Here is a 13,625-nt window from a genome sequence, read left to right as displayed (position 1 = left end):
CCCTTGACACCACGTCTGTGCTAACAACACGTGCCGTAATCGTCTGTCTCCTTCCGCTTCCTGGTAGCAAATCCGGGACTTCGATGGGGAAAATAGTTCCTTAGCAACAGGGTTCTTCTCACGAGGGGCGGAACCGGGGCGGGGCTTACGAGTGAAAGGAACCGGAAGTTGCTTTCTCCGTGGCGGGACTGGGCCTTGAGCTCCCGGGGGGCGGGCTCAAGTGGGCGGAGGGATCCATTCCAAGCTGAGGGCGGCCCTCCGCCTCCATTTAAGGCTGGGAAAGAGGCGGCGGGCGGCAGTTGCTGTGGTTTCTGGCTCCAGGTGGCCTTCTGGGAGCTGACACTAGCAGACCTAGAGTCCCGCGTCCGAGTTGGGCCATCGGTGGCTGCAGGTCCGGAGATCGAAATTCAGCGTCCCGGTCTTGTGCTGGGCCCGCCGCTGCTTTGCTTTCGCCACTTACTCACATCTCCCGGGCCTAGGCCGGCCCCGGGTCGGCTGCGGAGCAGGCCGCCGGCGAAATGTTCAAAAACACGTTCCAGAGCGGCTTCCTCTCCATCCTCTACAGCATCGGCAGCAAGCCTCTGCAGATCTGGGACAAGAAGGTCAGGAGCGAGGGGTAGCGGCGGCACGGGGTGCAGAGGCTGCACCCCATCGTCCCGGGACTGGAGCGGGCAGTAGTTGTGTCGAGTTGGGGCCTGGATGGAGCAGGAGGCCGCTGTTGTACCCTGTCTCCAACTTGGCGTGGAGCGCGGGAGGGGGTGCATGTGGGCGAGCGTGCTTACGACGTGGTCATGCAGTGGGGTTGATGGTGTCCCTGTCACAGCATGGAATGCATCAAGTTATATGAGGAAGCTTTGGGACGACACAGATGAGAAGGACTTAAATGTTCACGGACTCCCCAGATGTTTACTGATGCCCTAGTTTGTGCCAGGCACTTCTGTCACTAGACAGAGAACCTTTGTTCTGGACACCCTTATAAAGGAACCCCACGGGACAGGCCAGCGATTTGGGTTTCATTCCATTGCTCCTTCCCTCTCTGATCCCAAACAAACTGGTACTTGGCCACCTTTCGCACTCCTCCACATTCACGGTAGCTTGGGGTCCTATGGAAAGCTGGAGCAAAACGGATGACCATCAAAGTCTTGCCTGGATGAATAAAGTCAGCCAAGTGCAAGCTTCATTGCTTTCATTCAGGTATCCACTGCATGATATTTTCACTAATCCCAGGAGATGATGACCCTGTCCACTTTTTGGAGATATTAAGATCTAGCTGTGAGTCAGCCTGCATTTGGTGTTTCATTTCTCACAATTCCCAGGCAGTCAGCTGAACCAGTTTTTAAAATTTTTTTTTTTTTTAGTTGTTGACCTTTATTTATTTATATGTGGTGCTGAGAATTGAACCCAGTGTCTCACACAGGCCAAGCAAGTGCGCTACTGTTGAGCCACAGCCACAGCCTTGTACCAATTTTTGAATATAAATTAAGGTAGGCATTCTATTGGAGAAGCCAATGGCTTTAGGAAATATCCTTAAATTGCCCTCTCCGAGATGCGTGGAGAGAGTTGATATGCTGAATGGTGTTTTTATGTAGGTGCAAGTGGGATGGTATAAATAAGCAGAGTTAATTGGTAAGGAAGTCAGGGATTTTGTGTTTCATCTCATAACATCTTCCCTTATCAGCTGAGAGCTTTGGTTCACATAGAGGTTGGGTTAGAACATGGACAACCTTCTGCCTATCATCTCTAAGCAATTCTGTGTTCTGAGATCTGCTTTAAGGGATGCTTGTTTGTAGCATCATTTGCATAATGTAGCTGAAAGTTCTGAAGATAATGAGGTTGGGCCTTTGCATATATGAACAAATCTACCAACATTTCTCTTTCAGATGATTCTATCCACAAGCCAGAGCTAATTCCAAGAGTGTTATGTAGGAAAGCTGTCCTTTAACTTTTCTTCTGTTACGGGTTTTCAGTTCTATGGTTTTGTTTAGGATGGAATAAAGCACCATAAACTCTATTGCACCTCCACAAAGAGAACCTGGAGTATTACCTGGAGGCTTTGTAAGGGAGATGGCTTCATAGTATTGTCACTTGGCTCAGTTATGGGCCATTAGAAGACTTGGAAAGGGCCAGGTGCTGTGCTTTGATTGCATGACTCAAGAGGCTGAAGCAGAGGATCATAAGTTCAAGCCAGCCTCAGCAACCTAGGGAGACCCTGTCTCATAGTAAAAAAATACCTGGGGATGTGGCTAAGTGGTAAAGCATCTCTGGGTTCAGTCCCCAGTACCAAAAATAAATAAATAAGACATAGAGCAGCCTTGTGTGCCAGATGAACGTGGAAACCAAATGATAACAATTGTGTCAGTATAAGGCAATTGGAATAGAGAATGGGACTTGACCTAGGAGGATAGGTTTTCAGAGCAGGTCCATTTGCTGACTGGAAGAATTGAAGTTTTGTAAGGTGAAACTTTTATCAGTTTAATGTTCTAACCTTTACAGACTTGATTTCTGTAGTGTGTGTTTTATTTTCAAATGAAACTTTTTGACTAGTCAACATGTTTACACACAGAACATAAAAGCAAAGTAACCATGGTGCACTGTGTCCCTTAACAACGCCACTAGAGGTCGGATGGTACCCTAATGACATAAACACATGTGAAAACATTAGATTCATTGGCAAGGTTACATGGAGTAAATTAAACAGACATTCTGACAAAACCTTTAGAAGAATACTCATTTTAAGCAAAATCCTCACAAAAGCAAAAGTTAATTATGTATTGATTGAATTATTTGGACTAAATTCAAAAGAATTTAAGGGAGGGTGTTTTTTGTTTTTTCCTCCCTGGGGCAAGGGCAGAAGAGGGAGAAAAGGGGAAAGTTTGGGGTCATATCCACAGGCTTTGTTGTATTGGTGCTTTTTTCTTGCTATATTATAAAGTTCTCAAAGTGTTGGGAATCCATTCTAGTCAGGGAAACACTGAGAATTGATATACTTATCAAAGATTTATTGAGCAACATGTAAGTGACATTGTGTATACTTGAGAAAATACAGAATTAAAGAAAACATTTTCCCTGCTCCTAGGGAATAAGGCAAAGGTGTAAGAAGGGCAAAGTTTGATAGGGGCAAATAGTGCTGTCCACATTTATCTAGACATGACTCTGACCTTGACTAGTAGGTACATATTGACTGCCGTTCCTATTTTTAGTTATTATTTTTGTTTCACAAATGTTTACTCTTTTCTTTTTTGATCTTATAAAAAGTGGGCTTCTTTTTAGCTTCTAGTAAGAATTAACTTGAAAAATTAGACCTGGCCCCTATTTAGGTTCTGTATGTCTTTATAAAGATGAGAAGCGAATGCCATCCTCACAGTACTGGCGACTTTGTGAACTTTGCTTTTGGTGGTATATCTTGCTCATAAATGTAACAGCTGGGATTTAACCAAGACTTTGAAACTCAGCCCCTCCCCCTCCTGTCCCATCTCACCTTTCCTATCTTAAACATTATTGTCATGGACAAGTTAAATCTCATACATACTTCCGTAGCTCAGTATAACACATATGGCAGTTTCCTATCTATTGTGTATTTCCCACTGGACTGCAAGTTCCTTCAAAGGAAGAAACCCCAGTGCTAGGGTACAGCCATACACCTTGGATTACATCCTAACTGTACTATATGGCTATAAGGATTAAATGAAGATGTGTAAAATGCTTAGCAATGGTTAGTACTTAAGTTATGGCTTACAGAATTTAAAATGGCAGGGAGCTAAGTAGTTTGCTTAAGACTAAAATAATAAAAAATTTATAACTGTCCAGCATTCAGATGCCTAGGAATTGGAGCACAGCAAAACCAGACATGTGAAATTAAAATAATTTAGACATTGCATTATGGCTTTCCTGGTCTACAGCCCTTAATGCGACTGTAAGGCCGCGCAGCCCATGGTCTGGCGCCTGCTTCACTAGTTCTTCAGGTTCACCTTTCCTGTTCTCCCTCTTGGCAGTATCCTTCTACAGAATGAAGAAAGTCCTGCTCCCTTCCACCTGAAGCTTTTGCAGTTGCTAGTCCCTGCTCATCCCCCATACCTGTTCATTAGTCCTCAAGCCATAGTTCAAAGGCAGGCTCCCAGAGGCCTTCCTTGACCCTGCGGGCTAAGTTAGTTTAGTTCATCTACTCATAGGATTTTCTTCTCATCACTCTTGAAATTAGCTGGAGATCTGGCTACACTGAGTTTTCTGATAGCTGCCATTGTAAGTTTTCAAACCAAGAGCTGAGAAGAAATTCGTTTTGTTGTTATTGTTTGTTTCCTTAACTTCTAGAACCAACAGATCTTATATTTATTAAAAGGAATGTTATGTTTAATGTAAATATTACTTCTGGCTTTTAAGGCGAGTACCTGGAAGTTCTGTTCTCACTCACGCCTGTGTAAGACATTATACAATTTTCAGTCTTCGCTGGTAATATCCTCAATGTCCCTGACATGAGATTAAGTCATGATTGCTGTTCTGTCTTCCTTTCTGTTAGCTGCTGTTGTTTCTACCCTATTCCAAAACTAACTATTAGAATCCACATTTTTTTGTTGATGTTGTTACTGGATTGTGTTAGATTCCTATTCCTAGTTCCTAATTTTAAAAGTGAACATAGTCCTTCAGAAAAAAGTTCCTGTACCCTAAGTTTTAGCAGGCCTTGTTAGTGCATGTTAAATTGATGCAATTTCCAGTAGCAGGATTGCATGCATTTGGATATGAAGGTGGTACAGTGACCTTTGCTTTCCCAGGTCAGTCAGTTTGGGTTCTTCATTATTCTGAGTAATACCTTTTACTGTGATTGGATGAGTGCACAGGTTTTGGTTACCCTTGCCCTTTCAAGGCACATGATTGCCCTTATATTAACTAAGGAGTTATTTGAATGTGCCTGGAACTGTAAAGCACAGCAGAAGAGGGGATCGCCCTGGGAGCCTGAAGGCCCCGCTGTGGTGTGCAGTCAGAGCTATGCCTGGTTCTCCCCCAGAGGGCTCCCTCTGCCTGTTTTCTGACTTGGAGCCGGCCCCTAACCCAGGGCAGATACTTCACTGCAGAAAGGACAGCTCTAATGGCTTAATGTAAACTGGAACATGTGTCATTAAGACGAGGATGCCAGATGGCTGAGGGTTCAGCTGCCTGCCACGATGAGTGGGTGGAGCCAGAAAAATGAAAGTGGGGGCAGGGGAAGGGAATGGATACGGCTTCTGTGTTATTTTTAAAACACTCTGTAGATGGAGAGCACTGGCCAGCTTCCTCCCTCTCCCGTAGTATTTTTCCCCCTCAGCTTGACCTCCTCCCTGGGGCTTAGACTGAGAGAAAAATCACTGTTCTCTATTAGTTGCTGCAGCAACCATGGAAAGCCTGGGAGTGACTGTAAGATGGGCTTGAAGGCTTGTTCCCTCTTGGTGCCTGGAGGCTGAGAGGCAGCCTGGGTTCTGAGGCTCTAGAGAGTCCCTGGGCGAGGGGCAGGAGGGAGGCGTTCATGAAAAAAAAATAAGATTATCTGTAATTGTGTGCGTGACTGTGTTTTGTTGAGGAATAAAACACTTGGAGGCCACGCCTTGATAATGAGAAAGTGTCATGAATGAAAACGAATTGACAAGTCAAAAGTAATTGCTCTTTATGATGAGAGAGGGAGGTCAAAATAAAACCAGCTTCCTCCGTGAGCAGAGCTGAGCAGCTTGTTTACCTTCACCTAAAGCCAGGCCTGCCCAGTGACCTCCGAACTGGAAGGAGCTGAGGGAAGGAAGTCGCTGCTTTCTGAGGACATGCAGCTCATTGTGCGAGTGTATAAGCAGCAGGTCTGAGGAGGGGGGCTACCAGATTGCCAGGGTAGGTGGAGGCCTCGCCTCAAATTGTGCCCTCAGTTTTCCCCCTGCTCCTGGCTTTAGAGCCTAGAGAAGAGGCTCCGGGAAGCTCCCCGCCTAGTGCTCCTATCCCTGATTCATCACCTCCAGCCCACTCTTCTTCCAGGGAATTTGCACTGGGAGCCCTTTCAACTTTAAAAAGGACAAAAATCATAGTTCTTGACAGATCAACTCAGGTTGCTTGCAGATCCTGAGAAGCCTGTGATGTGGGAATACTTGTTGTTTTCTTCTTTGGGAGCTGAATTTTCTCCTTGGGCAAAGCACTATTTAATTTGTCTCATCAGCAGCCAGTTAAAACTCTAGAGACTACCCGGAAGGCTGAGGCAGGAGGATCCCAAGTTTGAGACTGGCCTGGGCTACTTAGCGGGGCCCCTGTCTCAAATTTTAACAAATACAGTGACAAGGGAGTGTAACTCAGCAGTATAGAGCTTGCATAGCATGTGTGAGGCCCTGGATTTAAACCCCAGTGTTAGAACAAAAACAAAAACTCTGGCCAGGCACCATGGCACATGCCTGTAATCCCAGTGGCTCTGGAGGCTGAAACGGGAGGATCTCGAGTTCAAAGCCAGCCTCAACAAAAGTGAGGTGCTAAGCAACTCAGTGCTGGGGATGTGGCTCAGTGGTTAGTGCCCCTGATTCAATCCCCCTACCCACCCGCCAAAAACAAACAAACAAACTCTAGAGAGCCTAATGCACATTCCTTCAATAAAGCTGTCTTTATCTCTGGGTTGTCTTAGTTTTTCAGGATGTATTAATTCATTCTATGAGAGTTAATTTGGTGAGTGTGGTCATTTTAGTGCTGCAAGAAACCTCTTTAGGAGGCTATTGAAAGTCCAACTTGCCTCTGGGGTGGGCAGAAGCGGAGGAATACTGCAGTCTATTCTGGCTTCGCCTGTTGGCTTCTGCATGCAGTGTAAGGCTTTTTTTTTTTTTTTGGTCTATGAAGACCTGAATAGGTCAGGTTTTCTGGAGTATCCAGTGCTTCAAACTTGGAGATGGGGAAAAGGCAGATTCCCTAACGTTTCCTACCTGCAAGATCTGGATGGTCTTTCTGTCTTTCCGCAGCTGAGGGAGGCCTCTTGTTGACTCTGCCTCAAAAGCTTTGGGGATTTTAGGTTTGAGGCCACACTTTAAAACAATGTTGGATAAATAGCAACTTGTTGCCTTCTAGCATTGATAGCTTTCAGTATCTATTTACTTCTTAAGCCTTTAATTTAACCATCTATTTGATCTTTACAGTATGTACCTTTTTCAGAAAGAGTGTTTATATTATTGAGAATAATTTAGTGGAATGTTATAAAATTGGTGTTTGCATTTTACTGGGATGCTGCCAGCTTTTATCAGTGGGGCCGCATCAAATCATTTGGAAATAAGCTTTTGATTAATTCCTCCTTCACCAACAGTCTGCCCAACTTTCCACAGAAAACACGGGAGTAATATTGCCACTCTGGTGGGAGCATCTGCTTGGGGAACGAGGTGGGCAGTGTGGGCATGTTCTGCAGACTCAAGCCTTTGTGCTCTTAATCTTCTTGGAAAGAGGCCCAGAATTCAAAGCAGGAGGGCACTGAATGTCACCAGCTTTGTTTGAAAAGCATTTCAATGTGACGTTTGTGTCTTGAGAACCCAAGAAATGCTACATTGGCAGAGATTGGGACCATGGAGCTCAGCATTCCATCTCTGATAATGCTCCAAAGGGTGTTTGGTGGGAAGGCATTCTTCGTGCTAGCAGCTCGTGGGCTTGGTGAAACTCCCCAGGACCTCCAGCTTCGTCTGATAGTCACACTGGGTATGTTATCCAGGAATGTCTAAAACTCTCCTTGAACCTATTCACATGTGCCAACTCTTGGGGTGACAAATTCCAGAAGTCAGCACATATTTGAATGCTTAGTTTATGCCTAGCGCAGTACTGGGCACCGTGGAAGACAGGCAATGCTTGATGCTTGGTCCCTGCTCTTGCCTGAGCTTTATTCTTTTTTAATATTTACTTTTAGTTATAGATGGACACGCTACCTTTATTTTATTTATTTATTTTTTAATGTGGTGCTAAGGATTGAACCCAGTGCCTCACACATGCTAGGCAAGCAAGCGCTCTGCCACTGAGCCACAACCCCAGCCCCTGAGCTTTACTCTTTCTCAGTTGCGGTTATGGAAAGAGGTGTGAGTGTTGGTATCAGGTGTCACCCATGGAACAGCAAGCACACCGTGAGTGGATCAAACCCAGTAACAGAGCTCATAGAAACCTGTGTCTAAAACAGAATGTCATGTTGTTAATTATCTATGTAGAAAATGCAACTGTCAGATTCAGCGCTGCGTTCTCTCCCCGTATACAAATTAGTGGAAGAAAATTGTAATCAGAAGGCTGATTAGTGAATAAGGGGAGCTTTAGTCAGTGTGATTGAGGCATTGAATATGACAGCCCACCACAGCCATTTTCACCGAAAAAGACCTGGCAGAAAAGAAGATCACATTTCTTTCTGATGTATCCTGTTCTAAATCTGGTTGATCTTTTCCGTGTGTTAGAACATTCAGCCCTGCTCTGCTCTGTGTATATTAGGTGCTTAAACATTTAATATTTGAAGATGGGGGCTGGGGATGTGGCTCAAACGGTAGTGCGCTCGCCTGGCATGCGTGCGGCCCGGGTTCGATCCTCAGCACCACATACAAACAAAGATGTTGTGTCCACCAAGAACTAAAAAATAAATATTAAAATTCTCTCTCTCTCTCTCTTAAAGAAATTATAATAATATTTGAAGATGATTGTTCATTCCCAAGTATTACGAGAGAAGTAATCCATATCATGTACACAAACAGTACAACAAATATCTGATGAAGTGCTAAATTGGTAGTCTAGAAAACATGAGCCAGGAAAACAGAGGTCGCCATGGGCTGACAGTGCAGCATGTTCAGCATCTGTGTGTGACCCAGATAGGACTATTATAAGTATAAAAATGAAGGAAAAACAGAAGGAAGTGGCAGCAAGCCCAGGGCAGTCATCCTCTCACTCTTTAGTTGCCATCTTCCTTCCTAGGTGATGCTCAGCATTTCATGGACCTTTTTTACCAAAGAAGTATATGGGGCCGTGAAAGGTCCAGTAAATCCTGAGTCTCCTACTTAGGACCTGTCATTTGCAGTTCCTGGGTGCCAGTGTTCACGTTTGTATAATGAATACCGTACCACCTACCTTCTGATTTTTGTCATTGCTGTGAGGGTTAAGAAAATATCTATGTGAACGTTCCTAGTACGGAACAGACACTTGGTAAAGGGTAGCTGTTTCTAAATTGAGTTTGTTTCTTATCCTGACATACAGATTGCCAAGCTACCTGGGCTGCTTGTGGTCGTTGACGGGACCCTGTATAGGGGCAGTAGCGTGGCTTCCTTGGTATAGGAAGGCTTGACATAGTGTCTCACAAACTTTTGTATTATGTCCCTTGGGCAACTGCGGTTTTCCTTAAATGGTTTCTTAAAATCTTTAAAAGGTTGTTGCCAAATATTTCTGTACATAACTAATCTAATTATCTTCCTTGAAGGTACGGAATGGCCACATCAAAAGAATCACTGATAATGACATCCAGTCCTTGGTGCTAGAGATTGAAGGGACAAATGTCAGGTAGGTGGTCCGCTGTGTTCTCCCAGAGGCGTGTTATAGCAAGGAAGCAGTGCACCATCGAAGTTACTGGCACTGACTGCAGAGCCAGCCTGCCTGGTGCGACTCCAGGCTGCCACTCAGAGCTTACCCTGGGGAGTTGCTTAACCTCCCAGGCCGTAGTTTCCTCATTTGTAAAATGGGAATGATGACTGTACATGTTCCTCACAGGGTTATTGTGAGGATTAAATAAGTGAATATGCATAAAGCACTCAGAACCATGCTTAGCACATAGTAAGCACAAAGTAAGTCTTAGGTTGTGGGAGGAGTTGTACTGGCTGTCCAGTGGGTGGCCAACGTGGCCAGTGCCACAGTGGTCTTAATTGTGATGTTCTGTCATTTCGTAGTTCTCTTGGACCAGAATTGAAGTCTTACTCACTGGTGGGACTTCCTGCGTTCCGCTGGTCTGGCTTGGCATTTCAGACGTTTTATTGTTGGTGTGTAGTCTTGTGTTAAGCTTTTGTTTCTGAGTCCGGCAGTTTTTAAAGTATCGGCTAGCTGAAGGGTCAGGGGATTCCTTGGATGCTTTACCTGAATCTTTTAGATCTACTTTCCAGTTTTTCCTCGAGGACCGTGTGTCGTTGTACAAAGCACAAAGTGGTTTATTGGTATTTCCTTTCTACAGTACCACATATATCACATGTCCTGCAGACCCTAAGAAGACACTGGGGATTAAACTTCCTTTCCTTGTCATGATTATCAAAAACCTGAAGAAATATTTTACCTTTGAAGTACAGGTAAGTTGTGTACATGAATGTATCCACTGTTGGCTGTACCAAAGACAGATCCTTTCAACTTTAGGAAAAACTGACCCTATCAAAGTATCATTATCCCTTTTTATGTATTCTCCTGCCTCTACTATAAGCACAATGCAACCTTTGTTATTATGACATAAATTTGGTGTTAATAATCAATTTAATTAATTTAATTCCAGTTTGTTAAAGAAACAGTAAACTACTAGAAGCTCTAATCAATAGCTACAGAAATTTTAAAACTTAAAGATTAGCATAGTGTCCTTTGGGGAGTAATTATTTAATACCGAGTTCTTCTCTGTTTTACTATTTTTGATTTTTCAAAGGGAAGAAAGTTTATTAACTCACTCTATAGTTTGAGAGCATGCCAAGTGTGTCGATTGTCACAAGAAGCTGCTGTTGTCTTGGCAACAAACAGCATAAACTTGGTACTTCCTGGCCATCGGTGGTCTGTGGTGTGACCTGTGTCTAGTCTGTTTATTTTCTTCTGGATTTTACCCTTGGGAAACTGGGCCATAGGAGCTCAGGTCCTTGTCTTCACAGGGTTGTTTGATCCTGCCAATTGACACCATCCTTCTCTGTGTTTCATAGGTACTAGATGACAAGAATGTGCGTCGGCGGTTTCGGGCAAGTAACTACCAGAGTACTACCCGTGTCAAACCCTTCATCTGTACCATGCCCATGCGGCTGGATGATGGCTGGAACCAGATTCAGTTCAACTTATCTGACTTCACCCGGCGAGCGTATGGCACGAATTACATTGAGACCTTAAGAGTACAGGTAGAGTGCCTCTCACAGACAGAGCTGCCAGCCGGGGGTGTGGGACATGTGCTGTGTCCGGTGATGGCTTTTGGCCTATGGGGCAAAAGAGTAGGGGTTTCTGGCTAAAATTCCCAAGTCAGTGTCCAAGGGCTTTAGTCTCAAAAAGGTTCTGGAAATACTCAGAAGTCCACTATTACAAGGGTAAGTTCCGCAAACAAAATACCTGTGTTGCTCAAATCTACCCCTCAGCCAAGCTGAGGGGATACCAAAGAGATGAAGTTTTGATAGTGCCATGAGAGGGCCTCTAGGAGAATCTGGAAAAGAGGAACGCTTGTTTCACCTGCCCAAATGGGTCTTGCCCCACAGATCCACGCAAACTGTCGCATCCGACGGGTTTACTTCTCAGACAGACTCTACTCAGAAGATGAGCTGCCAGCAGAGTTCAAACTGTACCTCCCAGTTCAGAACAAGGCCAAGGTAAGGCACCTTACAGACAGTCAGCTGGGTCGGGAGCCGGGGCCTGCAGAGTGCTCTGGTCGGTTCAGCTGCGGGGCCTGCCTCAGGGAAGCTTTGGGGAGCCCGTGGAACGCAAGCTCTTAGGTCTCCTTCTGATATCAGCACTGAGTCAGCGCGGTTCTGTTACTGCAGTCTCCACCTCCCCAGTGACCCTGCCCCTCTCGAGGGGTGTCCTGCTGCTTCCTGCTTATGGCCTTCTTTGAAGAATATCCTCCACCTGAACCTCTTTATCAGCCCCAAATCCCCAGCAGTCAATTGGCTCTCCCTAATGCAACGGTGGGTGCTTACTACAGATGTGGGTGCATCTCCACAGCCAGTGTCCACTCAGGTGTCACCAAAGGTAGACTGGTGGCATTGATCATCTGTTTTCTAATAACTTGAACTGATGCTTTTTTCCTACTTTTTTTTCCTTCAGCAATAACTGGAATGCAACTCAAGGGATAGACCCTGGACACGATTCTTGGTTTTAAAAGGAAACTATCTGGAGGACAATTGCGAAACCATTTATATTAATTCACTGGGCTATGGTTAGCTTGTTGTGGACACCAGTGACCATGCATTAACTCCATCATTGATTGCACTGTAAGTCCACTGGGGGATCAGCAGCGCTGAGTGACATATGACTGCTGGCGCTTCTCCTGCTGTCTGCCCCAGTGTGTGGGGAGATACTTTTACCATGAACTTACAGAATTAAAGATGTCCTAATGGCAATTTCAGACCAATATTTCTTCCTACAGTTTATTCTCTGTTTTATATATTATCTAAACATATGTATATGTGGTGTAATACTCATAATCTGGAAATGAATAAAATGTTATATTCTTGGTTTGTAAATTTCCTCCTTGTTTGCCTTTTTTTAAATGGCGCTGTTCCTTTCTTTTGTGATGAAAATGGAGCCATTTCAGGCCAGGACGTATCTCTCATTGGAGTACTTAGAACAAGTGTGCACTGAGTTGGGACAACTCTCAAAATAAGTGAAAAAAACAAACAGTAGAATCATCTTACGAGGATTTGGGTCCTCAACTGAGTCCAAGACAAAATGACGTAGTCCACATTGCTCTTAAATACTCGGAGGGGGCGGTGGTCGTGGCCCAGTGGCAGAGCACTTACCTAGCATGTGTGAGGCACTGGGTTCGCTTCTCAGCACCACGTATCAATAAATAAAGGTTCATTGACAACTAAAAAAAAATACTATGGACAGCATCATCTCAGAGGCCTACATGTTTCTTGAAATGATCTAGTATTCCTCCCATTGGAATGGATCACCATTTCCCGATTTTCAGATGAAAAATTGCCTTGAGTGTAGGGACTCATGTCCATTTGAACATTAAAGTCACATAAGGGAACTGAAACCTGATGCCACTTTTTCCATTAGTGCCTGTTCTGGGGCATATGGCTCTTCAATGGAGCGACCCTGATTGTGTAATTTGGGTTTTTTCCAATTCTTTTTTTTTTTTTTTTTTTAATTTATTTAGTTGTAAATGAACATACAGTATCTTTATTTATTTTTGTGGTGCTGAGGATTGAACCCAGTGCTTAGGCACAAATAGTTAAATTCATAAGAGTCATGCACTTTTATATAATGTAATTCTGCGGAATGTGTTGTTCTTGGGAGAAAAGCAATTTGGAGACACTGCAGAGTATATAGATGAGCCTAGATGATCCTGAAGGACATGGGACAGGCACAGTGATAACCTCTTAGCTGGAGGGATTCTGTATTTTCACTCATATTTTTTATATTAAACATTTTTGGAAAAAGTAATATCTACATAATAAAAATTTCAAAGTCAAAAAAGAGCAAAAGTCCATTCCAGATACTAGGCGCCCCCAGTCACTCCCTCGAGACTTGGTTTCATTCCATAGGGATTGAGACTGGAATTTGTGGGCACCAGCCAATGGCTTTGGCTGAAGTTTAAAAACACTAAGTTCTGAGATTTGCCATTACTGTTGCTGCCTTCCTGAGAAGCTAGATGGGAAGAGTCAAGTTCTCCACATCCTTCCCCCTCCCTTACCCCGCAGTGTGCTCTGGGTAAGCGTGATGGAATCTCCAGGGAGGCAGGACCACCAGGATGG

The 13,625-nt window shown here is 44.3% G+C and overlaps 1 protein-coding gene across 1 annotated transcript; it reads left to right on the top strand.

Annotated features, from left to right (window-relative positions):
* Positions 1–239: 239 nt before the first annotated feature.
* Cfap20 (cilia and flagella associated protein 20) lies at positions 240–12,386 on the top strand. Its single transcript, XM_027939204.2, has 6 exons — positions 240–602; positions 9,407–9,486; positions 10,148–10,259; positions 10,866–11,054; positions 11,403–11,513; positions 11,968–12,386. Exons 1-6 carry the CDS (start codon positions 519–521, stop codon positions 11,971–11,973), a joined length of 582 nt encoding a protein of 193 aa, XP_027795005.1. The 5' UTR covers positions 240–518; the 3' UTR covers positions 11,974–12,386.
* Positions 12,387–13,625: the final 1,239 nt, after the last annotated feature.

Source organism: Marmota flaviventris, chromosome 18 (assembly GCF_047511675.1).
Source record: "Marmota flaviventris isolate mMarFla1 chromosome 18, mMarFla1.hap1, whole genome shotgun sequence".
NCBI lineage: Eukaryota > Metazoa > Chordata > Mammalia > Rodentia > Sciuridae > Marmota > Marmota flaviventris.
Note: the sequence above shows the minus strand (reverse complement) of the source record. Positions and strands in the feature narration are given on the sequence as shown.